The 21,623-nt window shown below is 36.9% G+C and overlaps 1 protein-coding gene across 3 annotated transcripts in view; it reads right to left on the bottom strand.

The window, feature by feature from the left end:
* Positions 1–21,623, bottom strand: part of Adgrg6 (adhesion G protein-coupled receptor G6) — a 129,573-nt gene that overhangs the window by 41,422 nt on the left and 66,528 nt on the right. For 2 of the 3 annotated variants that reach the window (XM_027401972.2, XM_027401970.2), the window contains exons 3-7: positions 19,143–19,484; positions 17,511–18,134; positions 9,236–9,304; positions 6,935–7,018; positions 1,203–1,288 (exon numbers count right to left, since the gene is read on the bottom strand). In XM_027401972.2, the coding sequence (XP_027257773.1) occupies positions 1,203–1,288; positions 6,935–7,018; positions 9,236–9,304; positions 17,511–18,134; positions 19,143–19,484 (1,205 nt within the window). The remainder of the gene's footprint in view (positions 1–1,202; positions 1,289–6,934; positions 7,019–9,235; positions 9,305–17,510; positions 18,135–19,142; positions 19,485–21,623) is intronic. The other variant, XM_027401971.2, reaches the window with a different exon arrangement.

The raw sequence follows: 21,623 nt of genomic DNA, 5'->3' as shown, positions 1-21,623 counted from the left end.
TCCGTGTGGTTAACAGTGGTATGGGTCTCAATATGAACAAATTATCATGGTGCAACCACACAAAATCCTGTTACCTTTAGCTCTTTTCCCAAGGCTTCCTTAGGTCATCTCCCACACACATATTTAGTCTCGTTTTAAACATTGCTAAAATGCAATAGACATTTTAGAAAATATTGGCAAAATAATGATAATTATTTTCTGTGTACTAAGGTTGTGGATGCTTTATCTAAGTTTGGTACCTTGAGCCAAAATCATTTCAGATTTCTGATTTTTTCTGGATTTGGAATATTTGCATAGACTACACTGGTTTATCATCTCTAATTCAAAATACTTGAGAGGTATGCCAGATTTTGAGTTTTCAGGTTAGAGGACTCCAGTAATGGGTGCTGGAGATATAACTCATGCAGGCGGGTTTCAAGCAACTTCTTTGGGAGCTTGCATCACAAAAGGTAGCTAATAAAGCTTAGCCTCTGATGACAATGACATTAGGATGAAAATCACACAGGAAAAGATGTAAATGTAAAATTGTACCATGTTTAATGCAAACTCCCCAGTTAGTGCTCATTTCATGACTGGTAATACTAGCCATGACTTGAGAATGAAAAGAAATAATTTAATAATTAGAAATCATTCTGCCTGTAAAAGCAAATAAAAAGAACACTGTGGAAAGAAAATGGGATGCAAGAAGGCATCCTGTCTCCACAGCTTGTTCGCTATGTGGTCACTGAGCACATATTCCTGTCTCAATCCAAGGAGACTATTAGGCTCAGTTTTGTATCCTGTGTCCAAATACATCTCTCTTCCTCTGTATAAACACAAGAAGTTGTTTCTGTCTAGTCATATACTTTTTTAAGTTTTCAGTTTTGCTTTTAATTATGTGTATGTACATATGTCTGTGTGAAGGGTAAGCACACATGAGTGCAGAGCCCACAAAGACTAGAAGAGGGCATTAGAGTCCCATGGAGTCTGGAGTTGTAGGCAGTTGTGAGCCACCAGATATGGATGCTGGGAACTGAAGTTGGATGGTCTGGAAGAGCAATATGCACTGTTAACCACTGAACCACTTCTCTATCGCCCTATTCACATGTTTATAAAGAGCATTATTTGTGTAGTAATAAGATTTATGGTTTCATTCATTGTCTTTATCATCTGTAAAGCAGTTAAAGTTTTAAAGCAGGAGTCAATGGAATAAGTTCACTTACCCATTCAGCTACCTTGCTCTGCACCTTCACTTCAGGGTGATTAAGGTCATTGTGAATCACAACAGATATTCTATACATTATCCCATCTGCACATTGGAAATAGGATTAATATTTAATTATGTTTTACATTCGGAACAAACAATGCAAATTCATAGTCACATCATTTCACATATGTTTGTAAGACACATAGGCACAGGAAGTTTGGGCCAATTTTGATGTTAAAATTACTCTTGCAACTGCTTAGAAGGAGCTATTCATTAGTTTACTCAGAGATAATTTCATCACTTCTAAATTAATCACTCGGCTATGACCTTTGTAATACGTGTAAGCCAGTTTTTTAGTTCTATCGATTCTGGTGCCTAAAGTTGATAAAGTGATAGTTATTCTGTGTGAAGTTTGATTTTTTTGTTAATAAGAAATTATGCTTTTTTGTTTGTGGTTAAGAACGGTAGTTTGAGAATGTGAAATATTAAGTGATTTGAATCATTAGAAAGATTGATACTGGAAGAGAACAGGCATCCACATGCCCCCTTTCAGGCGAGCCTTTCCTCCCGCCCTGCTTTGCTTCTCCTCAAGGAAGCATGCACTTCTAAGTTGAAGTATTGGATGGGATTTGACCAAATCTTTCCATTTAAATTTCTAAGTATAGCCGATTTATCAAAATAGGGAGGGGAAGACTAATATCCACAGGTAGAATTTTAACAGTTGACTTTATAAAGGAAACTATATTCTGAAAAGAAGTTTTCATTTTTTTCTCTTAGTGGTTCTTTAAAGTAGTTGTCCTTTTTTGTGCTCATGAAAAATGAACTCATCAGAAAGGTTTTGTTGGACTACAGGAGCTAACCGTGTGCCACATGGCATGTGACTCCAAGTAGCAAATGAAAAAAAATCCCCCTTTAAAAGCAAGTTAAAGAGAAAGGGGAAATGCTATCTATTATTGTTAGCCATATTTACCCCATGCTTTTTAGGGTAGTCTTGAGCAAAAAGCATAAAATATCTGGAAATATATAATTAAGCAATGCTGAGGAATACACTCAGTGAAAATTTGGGGGAGGCAGTACAAAACTATATATGAAAGCATATCTCTGGAAAGTCCCAGCTATACCCAAAATGCAAATTCCAATCCTGTAAGTCTTATGTGAAATAGAAATGTCTACCTTATCATATACAAATACGCAAAAATAAATTCTAAGACCGGTGAGCTTAGTTTATACAGACAAGGTTATTTCAATGTCTAAAATTACTTACTTTTAAAAAATGATTTTGAATTTCCTATTTCTTCAAAATATATTGTGAATGGAAACTAATCGGACACATGTAAAAAAAGATGGTAATAACTCAATTTTTTTTTAAAAAAAATCCTATACTGTAGGTTTCCTCACATGAAATCGTGGACCTGCTGACGGACTTAGAGTGAATTCAAGCTGCAGAGTGCAATGTCCCAGCATGGAAGGATAGTAGTCTTTGAACAGTCAGGAATGCTAGTAGTGTTTCTAAAAACTACCACTAGGTGGAGCACTAAATATAAGTAATTATTTTTTTCTTAGCTTGAAAACACAAAACAGTAAAAATATCAATACTTCAATACTGATGTTTCTGAAATTTTACAGAATCATCCAAGTATTTAACCCAGTTTCTTTCTATTTTAAACCTTTCCTGTCCCACATTTTTTCCTACAGTTCATTGTTTTCATAAAATGGGATATTCAACATCCAATAATCTTAGTACTCTTTAGCATTGCTTACAAAAATTACAATTAGATTAATACCACAAGTAAACTAGTTTCTTATATTACAGACTCTTTTGTGTTATGAAGAATTAGCAAATAGTATCTGCTCAGAAACCACAGAATTACAAACTTAGCTAAAAACTTAGTGGGGCCTGCTTTTTATTTATTTAAAACTTTTGAATTATTTATTCAAAAGATAATTATGTGATACATAGGAAAGAAACCAAGGAATAAAAAACAAATTGGTGGGCTGGTGACAGGGATTTTTAATTGATAAATTAATTTGCTTAAACATTATTACTGGGGAAATGCCAATAAGAAACACAAATAGGCTCCCCTGTGTTATTAGAGCAGCAAGTCAGCTCCTATAGATAGAAAATGACATTCTAGTATCAAAAACATCCGCAAATCTTCATGCATCCCCATGACTTCAAAAGAGGTGTGCATTATTCTAACAATATCATATAGAACAGAGCCTCTGTTACACTTTACCAGGAAGAGGAGGAAGAAGGAAGGAAGGAAGAAGCAGACTAAATAGGTATGTATGTATGTATCTACTTTTCTGTCAAGTAACTCTTCCAGCCATACAAAACTTCAAAGAGCTATTGTAGATATTGTATTAAACAGTATTTTATACAGTAGGCCCCCCAGTTAACCATCTAAGTTTCCTGTGCAATACAAAAATTACCTCCAAAGTTATCAAATGAAGGATTGATTTGGTGAAATTGAAACTTGAAAAATAAATTAAAATCCAACTTATAATGTTGTTTAGATTTCACATTATTTTCCAAACTGACAATGAGGCAATTATGCCAATTGCATTTATACTATGAATGGCAACCTGCAGGCCCTTACATGTCCAATTCCTTTAAGACATCTGACATATAAATCTACAAAGACTCCTGGAGCCACACAAAAGTCCTGCAAGTGAATTTGTTATTTGACTAACTAAACACATCTGAGAAATTGGAAGGAACACTGCAATTTGCACTTGTGAAATGAATTTTCAGAACAATAATGAGGAGCTAATTCCTTAGTTGGGTTGCTTGTGCCTACATCACAGAAGTTCACTATTTAGTAAGGCTAGTGTTTATTCAAGCACAGACAATATCATTAGGAATGGAAATAATCATTATTCTGGGAACACTTTGGGGAAGGTCAAGGAGATTGGACAGATTCATTATTTGTGGGAATACCTAGACATCTATGACATTCTGAAATACCCGTGGGAAGTTGCCTAAAAGATGACACTCTTGGTATATAATATAAGGTATGGGGTGCAAATTCAATGTAAAGTGGTGAAAAGAGATTCACAAAGAAAAATAAGACCATTTCATGACAATTAGAACCAATTTAGTTGGTATCATGAGGCAGAATATGTGACCACCAAGCGATCTAGTTTTCTCTTTTCCTACATTGGCACATTACTATTGATGAACCCAGTATTCTGACAGCCCAGAGTTAAGGGACTGGATAAGGTAGATAATAGAGTTGACAATTATCCCTATCTTTCCAACAATAGGAAAACAGGATTTTCTAATATATCAGGTAATAGCCTGAGAATGTTTACTGTACCAGTTTCTCAAAGAATAAGAAATAATGGATAGTATGTGAATGACATTAGAGAGTCAGGATATGACATAAATGCAATTTATTTACAGAGAAAAAATAAGCCGGGAGTTGGTGGTGCACGCCTTTAATCCCAGAACTCAGGAGGCAGAGGCAGGAGGATCTCTGTGAGTTAAAGACCAGCCTGGTCTACAAGAGCTAGTTCCAGGACAGCCTCCAAAGCCACAGAGAAACCCTGTCTTGGAAAACCAATAATAATAATAATGATAATAATAATAATAATAATAATAATAAGAAGAAGAAGAAGAAGAAGAAGAAGAAGAAGAAGAAAGAAAGAAAGAAAGAAAGAAAGAAAGAAAGAAAGAAAAAGAAAAAATAATCTGAATTATTTTAAATTTGGACAAATGGAAAAACTTTATATGAATATTTTTGTTTGTAATATACTGCTACTTGCTTTTTAGAAAAGAAAATGAGAGGCTCAAGCTGTAAGCCTTCAGAAACAGTAGAATATAAGAGATACTTGTGGAACACTGTGGCATTGTACTTAGTTTAGGTTTTCATTTCTGCAGTTATGGTTTCATTATATAATAGTGAAATCCCACGTGAATGCAGATAGAGAGTCAGCTGTTGTATTAAAACACATGGTTCAAGTATATGATAAAAATTGCTAAAATGTTTAAAAAAATAATTGGAGCACAAAATTTTGAGACGATTTCCACCTCAAGGTGACCTAATATTTTAATGGTTCAAATGATAAGTTAATCACAACAGTCATCTGAATTAGATTCTTCTTTTATTAATGTGGTTGAGATAAACCATTTTTAACTGGTTCTAATATTTGCCTTTGTTGAAACGCCAATGAAGGTTATGACGCAGAGTTGGATGGCCTGAACAAGGCTCTCTTCAAGAGTGTTAGAAACTACAAGACTCAATGAATACAGCCCCAATCCCCCAAGTGGAGGGTTCTGAAGTACCCATGTCAATGTTCTTGGGCAGCAGAGGATGTGCCAGTTCTGAAGGGAGAATACCACAGAGGCTCTTTGTATGCGCATACAAAGAGGGAAATACTTAGTTAGAATTATAATATTCCCATCTGATGGCAGGACTCCATGTGCAATATGGAAACTTACACTGTTGCTGCTTGCCCGGCATGTGGGGGGGGGGGAGGCGGTTGTGTTGGAATCATAAATCTCTGTGGTGAAACTAGCAGAATAACCATAAACACTTCCTTGAATCGATGTCTTTATAACCCTAATGAAATTTGTATCTACGTTTCATGTCAAATATTCTGTACTTCCAATGTAAATGTTCTTACAGAGGAAGTTGATGTAACCTCTGAAGCTATAAGGAAAATAAAACAAAAACAGTGAACTATGTGGGTTTATTTTTCCCTGGGTTTTGGGCCCCTGGTGATACGTTACAGATGTTTGCCCTTGCAAGCTACAGCACTGGATTTTCTAAAACTCCTTTGCTTCTAGTATCTCATATTTGATTCTACTACTGTGTTGAAGGCGATGGTTCAGTCAGTTGATTAGAATGTGCTTTTATTACAAGAAACTGACACCACTAACTTCAAACCACTATGTATATGATCCATACATGTGGCAGAATAAAATAAAGAATTGAACCATCTGGCTTTCCCTCTACTGGTTTCTTATAAGACATAACTGCCATAGTTGGGCATTATGATTAGTACTAATAGAAAGACATAAATGGAAGGGAAAAGGGCAGGAAATGCTGAAATTACTTGAAATTTTATCATTTAAAAATTGGGACTTCAAGTGGAGCTCAGAGATAGGGCCTGTGCCTGATGTGTGGAACTCTGGATTCAAGCCCTGGTACAGCAAAATTACCCCAAATTGACTACAGACCTGACTGATAATACATCCTAACCAGTGTTCTTCAGGAAGTGATAAAAAGTACAAATTGTTACCATAGCCACTGATATAAATCGAATAAATGTTTAAATACAAAGTTGACTGAGTAACATCCTCTAAAATCCCGTTTCCCCAGGTGGTACTTTTAGTACTGTCCAGACTGCTGCCTGGATTGCACAGAGAAATCCTATTTCTCAAACAAACAGAAAAGTGTCTCAGTTGTTGTCATTTGACAAAACACCATTAAAAGGAAAGCACCTTTTTCCCTTCTTGGATGTATTGTAATGGAAATGAATTCTTTTCAATTAAATATCTTTTTTTTGTAAAACTTCTTTGAAAGAGAGTAACTCAAAGTGAGGGAAAAAAGTGCTCGGAGCTATTGGTTCAACTGGGACTCAAGACACAATGACGTTTGTTTTACTGGTCTTCAAATGTGCTAATGAACCAAGTGTTGCCAATCACAGAACTTTGCTGGCACAGTCTGTATTTTCACTCTCAGAATACATTTTACATGCTTTAGACATACTACACATAGGATCTTACCCAATGAATCTTACCATTCTTTTGTTTACGGACTCTGTTAGTAACAGGGATATTAGTGGTGACAGTGGGTGGTGTAGTACTAGGAGGGCTTACAGTAGCTGGCAACAAAGATGAGAAAGATGCAATTTTACAAGGAGCATAAAACAGTTAATACAGATAAGCAATCTACAGCTAATATATGAAAATGCACAAGAGAGTTGCAACTATTTCATGCTACTAATACAATAGACTAAAAGCTTACAATGCATAAAACGAAGTAAAGCTTTCTATGGTACATTAAGAATCAGTTTGCATGGCTTTGGTGCTACATTACACAAAGGTCTAGAGCTGGCACAGAGGAACTGGAGAAAACACAGTTGGATTCTACACCACATCTGCTATCAACCGGCTGGTAATCACATGGGAAATTACTAACTCTTTCCAGAAACTAGTTCCCAGAACTGTTTAGAGAAAGTTAAAAGCAGGCAATCTGCATAGATTTACACCTTAGAAGTTGTCCAAACTAAGTCAGTCTGGACTGATAGGCAGAGACTAGAGAAATAAAATAGCAAAAATAACATGTATCTCTCTTTGCAAAGATAAATGAAAAAGAAAAACAAGGGAATGGTGTGCGTGGACTAAATCAATCATTTGGAAGCCCCAGAAGCTTCACATACACTATTGGGAGGGAAGTATTCCATAAGGATATGGAAATATGGATCTAAAGGGAGGTCGTTTCTAAGTCGGATGTCTGTGCTGATTGTCTGACTTTATAATGCACAAACAAGAAACCCTCCTGCAATGTTTCAACAGCTTCTTTCTTGGAGATTGTATGCCTCAGTAAGAAGAAAATTAAGCAAGCACATATCAGTCCTTCAGTTTATCTTATCATTTGTTTATTTTATCATTTGTGTTAGCGCACAGCCATGTGTACAATGACTATCTGTTATATCTTTTTAATTTAAATATTACTTAAGTATAAAACAATAAAAAGCTGATCCACAGACTGCCTTCCCAAGGCATCAGAGAAAATGCTGAACTCCTTGATGGGAAATGTATGTAGTGACAATGATTTTCCATTCTAGAATAATATGAAAACTTAACAATGGAAATAACTTTGTTGTTTTTTTTTTTAAGTTGTGAACAATCGTGTTCATCTTAATGCAAAAGCATTATGAAATTGTTTTTGTTCCTTAAGGACAAAACAGGGACTAAATGAAGAGAAAGCTGAGTTTCTCCTTTGGTCCACAGAATAAATACTTTATATAATTACATTAAAGTAATAAAAATTAATGAATTTGTAAAACTTTTGGACAAAGGTCTTCTGGTATATTTTATACAACTATTTTATAACTGCATGGAGTTCATGGAAAAAAACAATGTAATTTTCATGGGAAATTGATTGGTAATAATATTCACGCTATCTTAGAAGGGAAATCCAAAAATAGCCAGTTTCCTCCTGGCCCTGTCTGGCTGTCTTTCAGACTACAAAGAGCCTAAATTGTACTTGCTTGTTCTTGCTTCTAATCTGTCACCTTTGTGCCATGATCCTCTTAACAAAGCCACATTCTATGCAAAGGAATATCCATGATTCTCATGTGGAACATAGAAGGATGCTAGTTTTTATAGAGGATTTTAGCATGACAATGGATAAAAAAACGGTCACAAAAATTAGGAGTAATGATAAATTTAAGCAACATATTTATATTGTTATTTTTGTTACACGTTGCATACATATGTAACTATATTATTAACATGCAACTACTTAGTACATAAAAAATTTTACCCACAATATAACCATTAAGCACCAAAATAATTAACATAGTAATTTTAACATTTGTTTACCTGTTTTTAAGATTCAAGCTATATGATATAATATAAATTGCCTCATGACCTCATCTTCAGATTTTAACTAAGTATTCAATATAAGCTTTCCCCTTAATTTACGGGTATGAGCACTTCTTCAAAATACTGCACAACTGTATATCCAAGACACTATTCTTGAGCAGAAACCAATTGATTAAACCAATCTTGAGATTAAACCAATCCTTTTAAGAAGCACATAACCATCCACATTTAGAAAACCCCGTGTTTTATGGAAATGCGGCCAGTGTGGCCAATATGTTCTGACAGCACATTATCTATGCACACTGGGACTGTGTGCCCACGCCACTAAAACACACACAGACATTCTGTTTTGACATTTCTATGTTTCAAATTGAAAGGTAAGATTAAAAAAAAAACAAACAAACAAAAAAAGCAGTGACAACTACATGATCCCAAACAGCAAGCATAAGAACATAAAAGGGTTCAGGAAGATGATGTCTGTGCCCTACCTTGACAGAGAGTCCCCAGATCTGAACAGTTCGTCAGCTCAGCTGCAGGGAGCGGGATGAGGTAGGAACCTAGGCCAACACAGAAGCATAAGTAAATTTAACTTGTGATTTGCTGATATTATCCAAAAAGTCAATATTATGAATCATGTAATTGGTGAGGTAAAAACAATGTTCAGAGAGTTGACTGACAGTGCTCCAATATGAAATGTCTTGTAAGGTTACCTTAGTTTCATCAAATACAAAACTGAAGAACTGACATCACCTTCAAAATCTTCAGCTCTGTTTTTCATCCATTCACACATGAAAGACAAGTGGTGGTCCCTTTAAGTTGGTGTAAAAAACGTTTGGGGCCTTTTGGAATAATGAACTATAAGACTCAGGTAGCAATTCTTGTAAATAAAATAATATTCAGGGTACATCTCAAAACAGAGCTTGGATAATATGAATTGCTCACAAAATGCAGATTGTTTTTTGTTCATGTCTATACTCTGCAATTCCAGAAATATCTTTGTGTGATTTCAAGTCATTCCTGTTTCTTTTGACTTCAAGTTTTCACTGATCCCTCCTCAACAGGAAACAGACACTGAGCTGATTTTTTTTCTAGCAAAACTATCAGATGCTCTCTCTTGTTCTAAATCTTTCTGTGCTAATTATGGGCTAAACTTATTGCAAATAATAGGGCATTTGAACAAAGATATAATTAATTCAAATATATATGTTATACATACAACATACATACTATTTATCTAATTTTGAAAGACATTTATGTAGTGGTGAATTCATTCTAATGTTTACCCATTTGTCCAACTTTCCCATGGGAATAATACGTGAAGGCAGAGCAGGTAAATGAGCTCACAGAGTATGTCTAATTAGGTAAGTGACAGACACAAACAGAAAACATCTCAATAGTTTAACGGCATCTAGAGATGTATGGTTTCCTCCTTCTCAGATGCCTCACGGGAAGAATTTAGGCACATTAGAAAGGCCGAGCCCTTCAGACATGTCCATGATGTGACATTTGTTGGGAAAAAAAAAAAAAAACCAAAAACCAAAAAACTACTTCAGGGATTCCAGCAACAAACACAGACATTTTACCTACAGCTTATGAGATGTGGAGGACAGAAAATTTTCTGCTGCCATGTCTACTTTCAAAGAACAGTGAAAGCTAGCCTCACTGTAACATATGTCCAAGAGCCTAGTGAAGAGTTTAGACGGTGGTGATGGCCAACAGGAAGCTGTGACATCAGCTTGGTGAGAGAAAGAACAGGAAATACAACACATAGGACTGAGGTTGCAAGAGCTCTGAGGCAATCAGACAGGATTTCTGAAACATGTGCCCATGTGGTACTGAAGAGGTACACTGGATTACAGCAATTACAGAAAAGTGTGGGAATGATCAAATATATGTCAGTGCAGCCTTCTAGGATACAAACAGCGGGAACACTGAGGCTCCAAGTCATTCTCCCGATGTGAACCCCATACACAGTAGGTACATGCTCAAGCTTCACTAAAGAAGCCACGAATGAACTAAGCACATTATAAATGACAGCTAAATTTAATCTCAACTCTTTTTTCAAAGCAATTGGAATTTAAATGAAAGGGCACTTGGTAAAACAATAGACTGCAGTTTGAAAATAACAACTTTTGATGTGGGGAGATGCGAGAAGTTAAAATAATATTAATCATTCAGGTTTTACATCTTGAGTCTTAAGAAGACAGACTGAAAGAGATGGACACAAGTAATATGAAGACAGATTGTGTAAGATTTGGTGATTAATTGGAAAGATGGAGAGAAGAAATAATTGGTTTCCACCTTGAGAAACTGGGCATGATGACATCACAAATGGAGAAAGGAAACAGAGAGCATAGATTGATTATCTTCTGTCATGTGTGGCAAGGAAAGCCATTTGCCTGTTTTGGACATCTATAATCCACATGTGAGAATCTGTCTTTCTGTTCAGGGACCAGTCAACAAAAGGTACTGACGAGCTTGTGTTCACCAGACTATGGGTTCAAGAAGAGAAAGGACTGAACTTCAGCTATTGCCATATTTAAGTTTCCAATTCGGAGATTTGGGGAGCTAAAAGCAGCTCTTGGTCAAGGTGGCTTCGGGGAATTTAAGTAAAGAATGTTAGGTAGAGGGCGTGGCAACAATGAGTGGAACTGAAAGGCTGAAGTGATAAAGACTGAAAAGACCTTTAACTCCACTGTACAGGAACTGGTGTCGGTCTCGTGGGAACAATGAAAGGCAGACTGCAGAGTTTTGGAACTGGAATGCAACAGGAGAAAACCTGGTTGTGTAAGGAAGCAGAGATAGAGAGGGCAGTTTTGAAGACTGAAAACCTAAGCATGCATGCACCCTGCCTGGGAAAGGCATGTAATGTGGCAAAACTGAGCAAGGGCGGGAGATAGAGGGAGAACTTATCTTGAGAGCTTTCTGCCCCTTGAGCAAGTCCACTTTTTTCAGGACCTCATGTCTACAGGCACTTATGTTTGACAAAGGACTTCTGAAAACTAACAAGCCTATCAGACTCGTGTGACTGGAGAAATCTCAGCTATTGAAACACAGCACAGCAGAGACCCTTGGATGAGGTTCCCGTAGGTCTCAGATTACACACAATGCTGGCAGTCCAGGGCTCCTTGGAGGCTTCAGAAACTGATATGGTATCTCTCCAAGACAAAGAGAGATAAGGGACAATGTTGTGGGAAAGAAGTTCTTAGGCTAACTCCGTTTCCACTCCAGTATATCTAGGAACTCAGAGGTGGGAATACGGGGAAATGTCAGAGGAGCCATGATTTAGAACAAGCTCTTGACCATTTTATCAGATTCATTGTATACATTTCAATCTGTGGCTTCCTCTCAGGGGAAATTGTAAACACTTGCTTCTGAATATTTTAATTAGTTGTTCTTTCTAGGGGAAGGTCAAGTTTATCAAATTGCTGGTGTTGTATAAATACTGAACAGATACCATTGTACTATGATCTCATGAAGCAATAGAAATTACATTTGAATTTTTTTTAGTGTACATGGCACAAAAACAAGTGACATAATTTAATTAGAAGAAAATCACACTGGCAAAATTTGATATTACAAATGCCTGGGACTGTGTAAGCAAATACATGAAATACAAAAGGTAAATACTGCTGGGTATGGGGACATGCCATTTCAGGTTTACCTACTCAGGAAGCTGAGACAGGAGGGCCACTTCAGTACAGGAATTCAAGGCTAGTGTGGTGAACATTGCAAGAGACCACCTCAAATAAAATGTAGGTGCCCCAAACATACACAACATTTTCATTTATAATTCATTTGTGTTTTCAATATCCAGGGTTCTAGGTTTACAGATTTACCAATAGGGAGACTGTGAAAGAAGAGGCAAACTGGTCTTTTGGGACAATGACCTATCAATCAACAATGGTGCTTGTGTGATCTCTGTGTGTTGTCTGGCTTTTGAGTCTACTAAAGGTATTGAAAGTGTGTTACCTAACAGCAAAATTTAGAGTCACATTTTATTCTTTTTTGTTAAAAAAAAAACTTCTCCAAAGCTACACAGAGAAACCCTGTCTCAAAACACCAAAACAAAACAAAACAAAAAAATCTTGAAAATGATTCGTTAGGACTAGGGATACAGCTCAGTCAGTAGAGTGCCAGACAAGAACCCATGAAGCCTTTCGGTCCAACTCCACTGCATGAACCTGGTATAGCAGGATGTTTCCTAGCACTTGGGAGGTGGAGACAGGAGGATTACATCAAGCTTATCCTGGATAGAGAGGGGCTTTCAGAACAGCATCAGTTAGGGATCTAGTCTCAAAAGATGAAAAAGGGCAGTTGAAAACAAAACAAAACAAAGCAAAAAACCCTCAAAGGCTTTGGGCTCTTCTTTCCACTGCTCTTCTCCCAGCAGGCTACTAAAAGGAGACACTCCATTTACACAGGTTATGCTAGAACTCACTGATATGTAGCTAGCAGCACATATCACACCCTAATTAATAATTTTAATAATAGTACACAATAAGTTGAAAAAAATTCAGGAAAATATAATCCTCTCCAAGTTTCTCTTTTGTTGGTGTTGCTAAGGTGAATTTCATAAGTTAATGTATTATAAAATTATTTTATGATTTTCACATTTTTCCCTTTTGTGTTGTACTGGGTGTGTATGTTCATATATATGTAGGTTTGTACAACCATGTGCACATGTGTATGAAGGCCACTAAGTTAACGCCAGGTACCCTGTCTCGAAAAACAACAAAAAAACGTTAATGCCAGGTATTTTCCTTGATCACTTTCCTTTCCATCTTATCTTTTGATGTGGACTCCCTCATTCAACCTGGAACTCTCTGATTCCACTACTCTTCTTGGTTAGGGTGCCCCCAGAGACCCTCCTGTCCCAGCCTCTCCACTGCTGGGATTATAGGCTTTTTAGGTGGTTGCCAGAATCCAAACTCAGGTCCTTGGAGCTATCTCTTCAGTTTCATTTTATGACATTTTTATTATTTTGTATGTGCAATTATATCTGAAGATCACCTATGCCCATAATGAGTTTGTGCACCCCTTAAAGAATAATGTGATGTCATGATAAAACAATTATATTTTCAGGTAAAAAATGATCTACTAATCTAATAATGGTGAATTCAGTCATTGGATGTGCATGAAACTAAGGACCAGTAATTGAACTTCAGAGTTGTGAAAGTCAGGACTGTAGTATATTATATAGTTATTTATGAAAGGACGGGAATTAGAGAGAAATGGGGCCCTAGTGATCAGAAGCAAAATTTTAGAGTTTACAATGAAAATCCAGTGAAAATCCATAAACCTCTAGAAAAGAGTAACAATAAAGTTGAGTACTTACAACTTGTGCCTTATCTCTACATCCACAATGACTAAGAGATGGATGTGCTTAAGAAACGCTGGACAAATAAATGTAACTTGCCTGAACTTCGACCGTTCATTGAGTTATACTGTACCACTCCTCAGGAAAGAGCAGCAATCAGTTAAATAAATAAAACCAGAAAGAAAGTACTGTCTGTTCTTTGTGAAAATGGATGGGCATTAGCCAGTGTCTAAACCGTAATCACAACACAGGCAAATACTTGTACCTATAATTAAAGGGTCAGAAAAGGAAATGACCTGTTCCTAAAGGTCATACTGGATATGGTTGAAAATTGTTCTAGGAAAAATAAAGCTGCTATAACTTAAAAAAAAAACTATTGATGCTACCACATTTGTATCAGTAAAGAACTGACAGGATTGACTATGATTTTTAAAAAGACAAACCAGTCAAAAAAAAAAGTATCCACATACTTAGAAAAAAATCTAGGAAAACAAAGCAGTGTGACTATAAAATTACTGAAACATTTACTGATGACATTGGTTTTATATTTAACACATGAGATAAATGACAGCATACTTAAATATTAAATGTAATCTGTCCTGTCTTACCCCGTTACTTTCCCTTTATATAATTTATCCAGTAGCACAGATGGAAAACATATTCATTTTCTACCACAAGTGGGTACTAGAATAGTCAATACTTGGCAGACATGCCAGTCTACTGGAATGCAAGGAATGAGACTGCACTTTACCATTGGTTACTGTACTCACTGAGAGTATGCGGAATTATGATGACCATAAACAGCAAACCACAATATTTTCCGGAAAGGGGGGGAAGAGGTTAAAATGTTAATAGGACACACTTTATTTTTCTTGATTATTGAAGTTTTGCTCAACCAACACGGCCAAGACACAATCTTTGTACAGGTATTTCCCGTCCGTTCATAAGTGACTTGGGTTCTTCAGCCCCAGGCTGATGATTAAGCAGCAGGAAATTCCATCTCCCACCAATCCAACTGACACGCACAGCAAGACATCTGGGGGCACATAGTCATGGGAGGGTGGGGCAGGGAATAGTGTCACCCTGAATGTCAAGATGACAGCTATAAAGTTACTGAGACTCAAATGCATTGAGTTCATAAGACTGAGCTGCTCCTATGATAAAATTGTTTTGCAGACATACAGATGACTAAGATACGTGAGCACACATTTGATACATCCTGGTAATCTTTAGGCTTTAGGATGAGAACCTCAAAGGTGGATAATGTTTAAGAAAATAGAAGGAATGCATGACCTCACCTATGTGTGGAATCCCAAGAAGTTGAATTCACAGAAATAGAGTAGAACGCTGATTCATAGGGGCTGGAAGGCAGAAGGTGGGCCACCTGGCCTTTACCAGCCAAAGGAGTAATTACAAGCTGGAATAATCAGTTTAGAGGTTCTACTACACTGCATAAGGACTGTTGGTGAAAGTGATGTAGTGTGTGCTTAAAGTTGCTGAGAGGGTGCTGATGGTGTAACAGGTCTCTGTGTTCCTTTCTCTGGATACAAAACACTAAAAGGGAATCGTTGAAGACTTAAAAATTTTCTCACTATGTGACTAAGTATGATGTAGTAACTTGAACTAGCCACTTCACAAAGCATATAGCAAAATGCCATGCCACATAAATACATACAATTTTGTCAATCAAAAACAGTTTCAATTAATTAATTTTTTTAAAAAAATGGTGAGGTTGCTCAATATGGATTAACGATGCATGTGTTAACAAATTAACCTCCTCAACAGCTCATGTGTTCTATCCTTCATTTTCCTCCCTATTTGAAAGGAGTGGTCTAAATTGAGATCTTCACATTTAAATGCCAGCCAGAGTGGGAAGGTAGGCCTGAAGAGGAAGAAGCAAACCAGAGAGGGAGGACTGTAAGGGATGCTATAGCCAGCCCCTAAGCAGGCATAGCTACAGCATCTACAGAGGACAGAAGTGTGATGAGGTGAACTCTAAGCCTCTTCAACAGGAATAGCCACAACATAGCTCCAGCGCTGTTATCCATGCAGAAATATTGGCAAGGTATTTGTATTTGTCAAAGAATCGAATCATTCATTTTATGTGAAATCTAATCTTTCAAAGTTGGTAATAAAGTCACAATTGAAGCATACAGTGTGTAACTAATGCAGGTAAAGAACACATATAAATCTACTGGCACCTCCCAAGTCTAAGGACACACAGGGGTTTTCGTCCCTACATCTGGAGTGTCTTTTCTACTGCTGTTTAAAGTGCAAGTTTCAACAACTCAGGATTCTTTGGGTTAGTTTTGGGGTTCAATAAGCTTGCTCATGAAGATCAACAGTAAATCTTTCAGGATGCTGGGACTTAGAGGAATTGGAAGCAAGTATTTTAAGATAATGGGCCATACTTGTCAGCATCAGACAATTTGGCCCTGTTAGCACAGTTACAGTGACTTACAGTACATAAATCTATGGGCATAGCTGTGTTCCTATAAAACTTTATTTATAAATTGAGTTGTCTGCCGTGAGCCCTCCCACTTTGCCAAACCTTGGTCTGAAGGATTTTTTCTAATATCACATACAAATTCTTTTGAATAGCAGGCCTCTGTCTTTAACTAAAAGATATGCTACCAACACCTGAGAATTCATGATATGATATTTTAAATCAATAGCAGCACCATTTTTATAGGTGTTTAAATCAGTCCTATAATAAAACATGACTTCTAGGATTGACTTGTATGATATAAAGAATACTAAATAGAAGTCTATTTCAATATACTCTTTGTTACATATAATCATTTTCCATAAAGCTTGCATTCAGCTATTACCAGTAATGTCAAAGTTAAAGCCTCCTAAAGAACAACCTATAAGGGAAGAGTATTGACATGAACCACAAATATTTGCTGTCAAACAAATAGAGATGAAAGTTCAAAGAAAAATGTGGTAATTCTAGATGAATCAAAAGTTCCCATACAATGGACAGGTGGATATTTGACTCTGGCTGAATAAACACTGTCCTACATAGTGACTTGTTTATCTAGGCAATGCAATTGAAATTCTGTTTCAGAATGAAAAAGATCAGTATATTAGGGTGACATATTGGTGAGTAAAATTTACAACTTGTTAATTTCTTGTAACTCAAATCTGGTGTTAAAATTTTCACCCCTGGGCCAATCATTTTGACTGTTTTGTTAATGATAAACTGTGATATTTTGTGACCTAGGGAATACTTAGAATGGCAAGCCCACATTCACTAAGTAAACATGGCTCATCATCAAATCTACTCTGTGAATGGCTAAACTGGTAACAGTTGTAAAGCTAAAAGAGCCCTTAGTCATGATACTATGTATGCATATTTATATATAATTTCTCAATGACTAATATTTTCACTGAATGTTGCTAAAGATGTGAAGCATGTGAAATCTGTGTCACAGACTTACCACAGCTCAGGTTGTTCTCAGCTTTAAGAGCCTGGGTTGAGATGCTCCAGAAGTCATTGTGCCAGTCCACAACATTCCCAGGCACACTACAGCTGAGGTTGGCGAGGACTTTCGGATCCATTGTAAAATTCCAAAGTCGAAAGTTATAGATGCTGCCTTTTAGAGAGGCAATTTCATCTCTATTGGAGCCCAACAGCAATGTCCCATCCCCAGTTATGACTGTACTCATGGTGGAATCACATGGAACCATTTCATAGTTCTTTTTGAAATTTACACCAACAGAGCCCAAAGTATTATTCCACACGAGACAGAGCTGCTCAAAGTTTTCTGTGAAGATGTCTTCATTTTCCTTCACAGACAATGCACTGTTCAGCATGCATCTTGAGCCAGAAATAGACAGGAAGTAGCCATTGTTGGCCCTTTCAAAACTGAGCAGCTGTGTGAGGGACTCATCGGAGTAGGAGAAAGCTATCCAGTCGTCATCTTCATTGCCAACTTTGGAGGCTTCAAAGCACACTGTGAAAGCACTGAGCGCAGGAATGGAGACACTTTTAGCAACTGATACCTGGTAAGCATCTAATGTCTGGGGTAAAATGACCTTTTGATTCCGTAAGGACACGGCAACTAGGAAAAAAACATAAAGTCAGCAGAATTCCAGAATATGAGCTGAGATGCAAAATGTCTCCTATCTTTCAGTTCTCTACTACTTTCTTCAAATTAACTTTTCTCACTCTGTGAGTCTTTGCGATCCCCCTCTGCCTCTCCTCTATCACCAATCTTTTACCAATCGTACTACATGAAAAATAACAATAAGCAATCCCACCCTGCTCATCTTTGATTATGATTTCATTCACAATGAAATGAGTGACAGCCCTGTTGGTATTATATTCATCTCTGAACAAAAGCATTAAAAATTAAAAAACAAAACTCCTGAATGAGGAAAGACCTAGGATGATTTTGTTTGCATATTATGGATTTTTAAAATACACTATTTTTAAAAAATACTTTCTGAACACAAACTAGCTCTACTTGCACTAACAGTTGCCTTTTACACTCTCAAACATTTCCAGACAAATCTCATGCCTTCAGGATTTCTGTACCCCAGTCTTTCCCTTACATATGAATTTTCTGTTTGACCTCTAGGAAATTTACTTTAAGGGAAGCATCTTAAATGTCCAAAATAAAATAATTTCTAAATGGTGGTGTTTAAAACCATTACTAGTCTGCCCCTGTTTTAAATTTTATTTTTATTTTATGCAGAGCTGGGCATGTGCCATACTTGGAAGGCAAAAGCAAGCATGTCTCTGTGAGTTTGAAGCCAGCCTGGTCTACTTAACAAGTTTCAGGCCAGCCATGGTTGTAAAGTAAGACCTTGACTTTTAAAAAAATGAAAATAAAGATGTTCTGCAGACAGACAATCTAGAATTCAGCTCTTCTGAAACAAGAGTTTGGATCTAGTAGTTCTAGCTTGCTAATGAGGAGTCTCAGAGACTATTACTTCTCATCCTTAAATCCTGATCCTGACCATTCCCATTCACATAAAAGAGCATAGTTCTGTCCTCCAGCCCTGGCATTTACTGCAGCACATGTTAAGTGGAAGCAGAAGACTGGTACCATCTGTGGTTTACATACCTCGGATGTAGCTGGCGTTGAAACCTTTCTTCTGGATACTAAAGTCACTTGAAAAAGACACATGCATTTCATTCACAGTTGAGTTAAATGACAGGCCTTTGGCAGTTGCTCCACAAAATTTTGTCTGGCTTTCTCCATTATCAAGGGATACTGAGTCATAGATGCAATTGGGAGCTTCTTCAATGTCGAAGTCATTAAATGTTATCTGGATGATGTAGCCAGTAGGGGCTCGGAGGGTCCATGAGCAAGACTGAGTGTTAGGGTAGTCGTTAGGGTAGCATGGAGAAGTAAAGGTTCCAGAAGGATTGGATAGGATAGTCCTGCAGTTGTCACATCCCCACACTGTTGGTTATAAAAGAGAGAGAGAGAATGGATAAAATTGGATTATGTATAATAAAACAAGGATACCATTCACAGGGGACAATCAAACAGTAAACATTTTTTAAAAATCTTGAAAATTGAGAGAAAATGAAAGCATGTCAGGGTAAAAAATAAATGCCAAGAATATTCAAAAAAGTAAAGACAAATACACAATTTTAGAGAGCAAAATATGAGGTTCTGAGAACCCAGAGAAGGGTAGAGGAACTCTATCATGCAAGATGCATAGTGGTCCTGCAGGTACCACATATGGCAGATGATTTAAAAGAGCATACAAAGACTAAGGAGCCTTCAGGAGATCTCACTAGAGTTCACTGGGAATGCTAGAACTCTCTACTTCAGAGAGACATTTCTGGGGTGAAAGGGTATAAAACCACACATACAGAGCTCAATATTATAAACTATGGGTATATATAAAGAGAAACTTCTGGGAAATGAATATAAAGCAGAATAAAAAGCACTTAAAATTGGGATAGGTTATCTGTTAGCAGTTTTTTTTTTTCAAATTCAAATAACTTACCACTATTCCTTTTGTTTATCGTGATTGGTGGTTGTCACTTATGTGATAGTGTCACTTACATTCAGCAAATATTTATTGTCTGTTATGTGCAAAAAATTGTTCTATACAGAATACCAAGAATCAAGACAGACAGTCTTTACATGAATGATTAACACTTCAGGCTTAGTTCTAAACAATATTGACAAATGGTGTGATAGTTTTAATTTTCAGCTTGACACAATACAGAATCACTTGGGAAGACATTCCTAGTGCAGGACTGTCTAGATGAGGAAAGTCTGTAGGCTTGCCTGGGGGATTGTCTTATTATGTTAATTGGGGTACAAAGACCCATCCACTGTGGGTGGCTCCATTCCCTAGACAGGAGACCCTGAACTATTTGTAAGAATGGAAAGAGCTGACGACAAGCATTAATCCATGCCTCTCCACTTCTTAACTATGGACTCAATGTGACCAGTTGCCTCAAGCCCTTGCTGCTTTGACTTCCCTGCAATGATGGAACTGTTAGCTAACATAAACCCATTCTCCCCCAAGTAGCTTTCTTTGGTCAGGGTATTTTATCACAGTGACAGGAAACACAACTAAGGCAAAGAGTGACAAAAGGTAGGAAGAAGAGTAAAGCAAGGGAAAGGTATGATAAATGACACATATTACAGTTCTCCAAAGATGATGTTTAAACAGAAATCTGACTGAAGTTAGGGAACATATCATAAGAACTCTAAGAGACAAACAATTCAGTCAAAGGACAAATCAAAAATAAATCCTACGGAAATGAATTTTTAGTCCCTGACATTGAACTGTCAGTTCCATAGGTCAAAGGCTAGGTCTCCTTTACACACTACTATTTTTCTCAATCCACCAGGGGAGCTAACAATCAATGTTAATTGAATGAATGTGGGCATGTAAGAGAGTCTTGTGGGATAGACAGGTGAATGCTGCTGTAGCATTTTTCATAAGAGAATATTGAGGATCTTTTTGGTTATTTTCAACTATGGCCTGGCTACCAGCTGGAATGAGAAAACAAGGTCTCCTGTGTCCTCATTTACAAGTGCTTTTTTCAGTTAATACTCATGCTATAAAAAATATTTGTAGAAATAAGCATAACAATCTTGTGTGCACAGCATTCTAGATAAATGACTAGAAAACCAACACACAAAGTTTCACATAATAATACTTAATTGTGTCATGTAAATGACTTTCCTCCATCTTTTACTAGGTGCAGCAGAATGACTACACAGTAGTTTTTCTCGGAAGTGGTGGCTATCATACACATCATTTAGTCTTCTCTGATACAGTGACACATACTCAAAGGCTGAGACATGTTAGCCTGCTGAAGTCTGTTTTTCCCTGTTGCTATTCCCTGGGGTTAGCTTGTGTTTTGTGTAGTTTTTTTTTTTTTTTTTAAGCTCTGTTGCCCATCCAGTAGGTCTAATCCTCTTTCTGCTTTTTCAGAATCTCTGACATCTTGGGCATGGCCAAAGACAGAAGGAGAAAACAAACTGATTGTCAAGTGTATGTCCAAATCTCTTCTTATCTCTCCCTGGAGCATCATGTAGCACTACCCGGGGAGGTTGTGTTACTTCTAC

This window comes from Cricetulus griseus, chromosome 2 (genome assembly GCF_003668045.3).
Source record: "Cricetulus griseus strain 17A/GY chromosome 2, alternate assembly CriGri-PICRH-1.0, whole genome shotgun sequence".
Classification (NCBI taxonomy): Eukaryota; Metazoa; Chordata; class Mammalia; order Rodentia; family Cricetidae; genus Cricetulus; species Cricetulus griseus.
The sequence above is the reverse complement of the archived record's forward strand: the minus strand, read 5'-3'. Positions and strand labels throughout refer to the sequence as shown.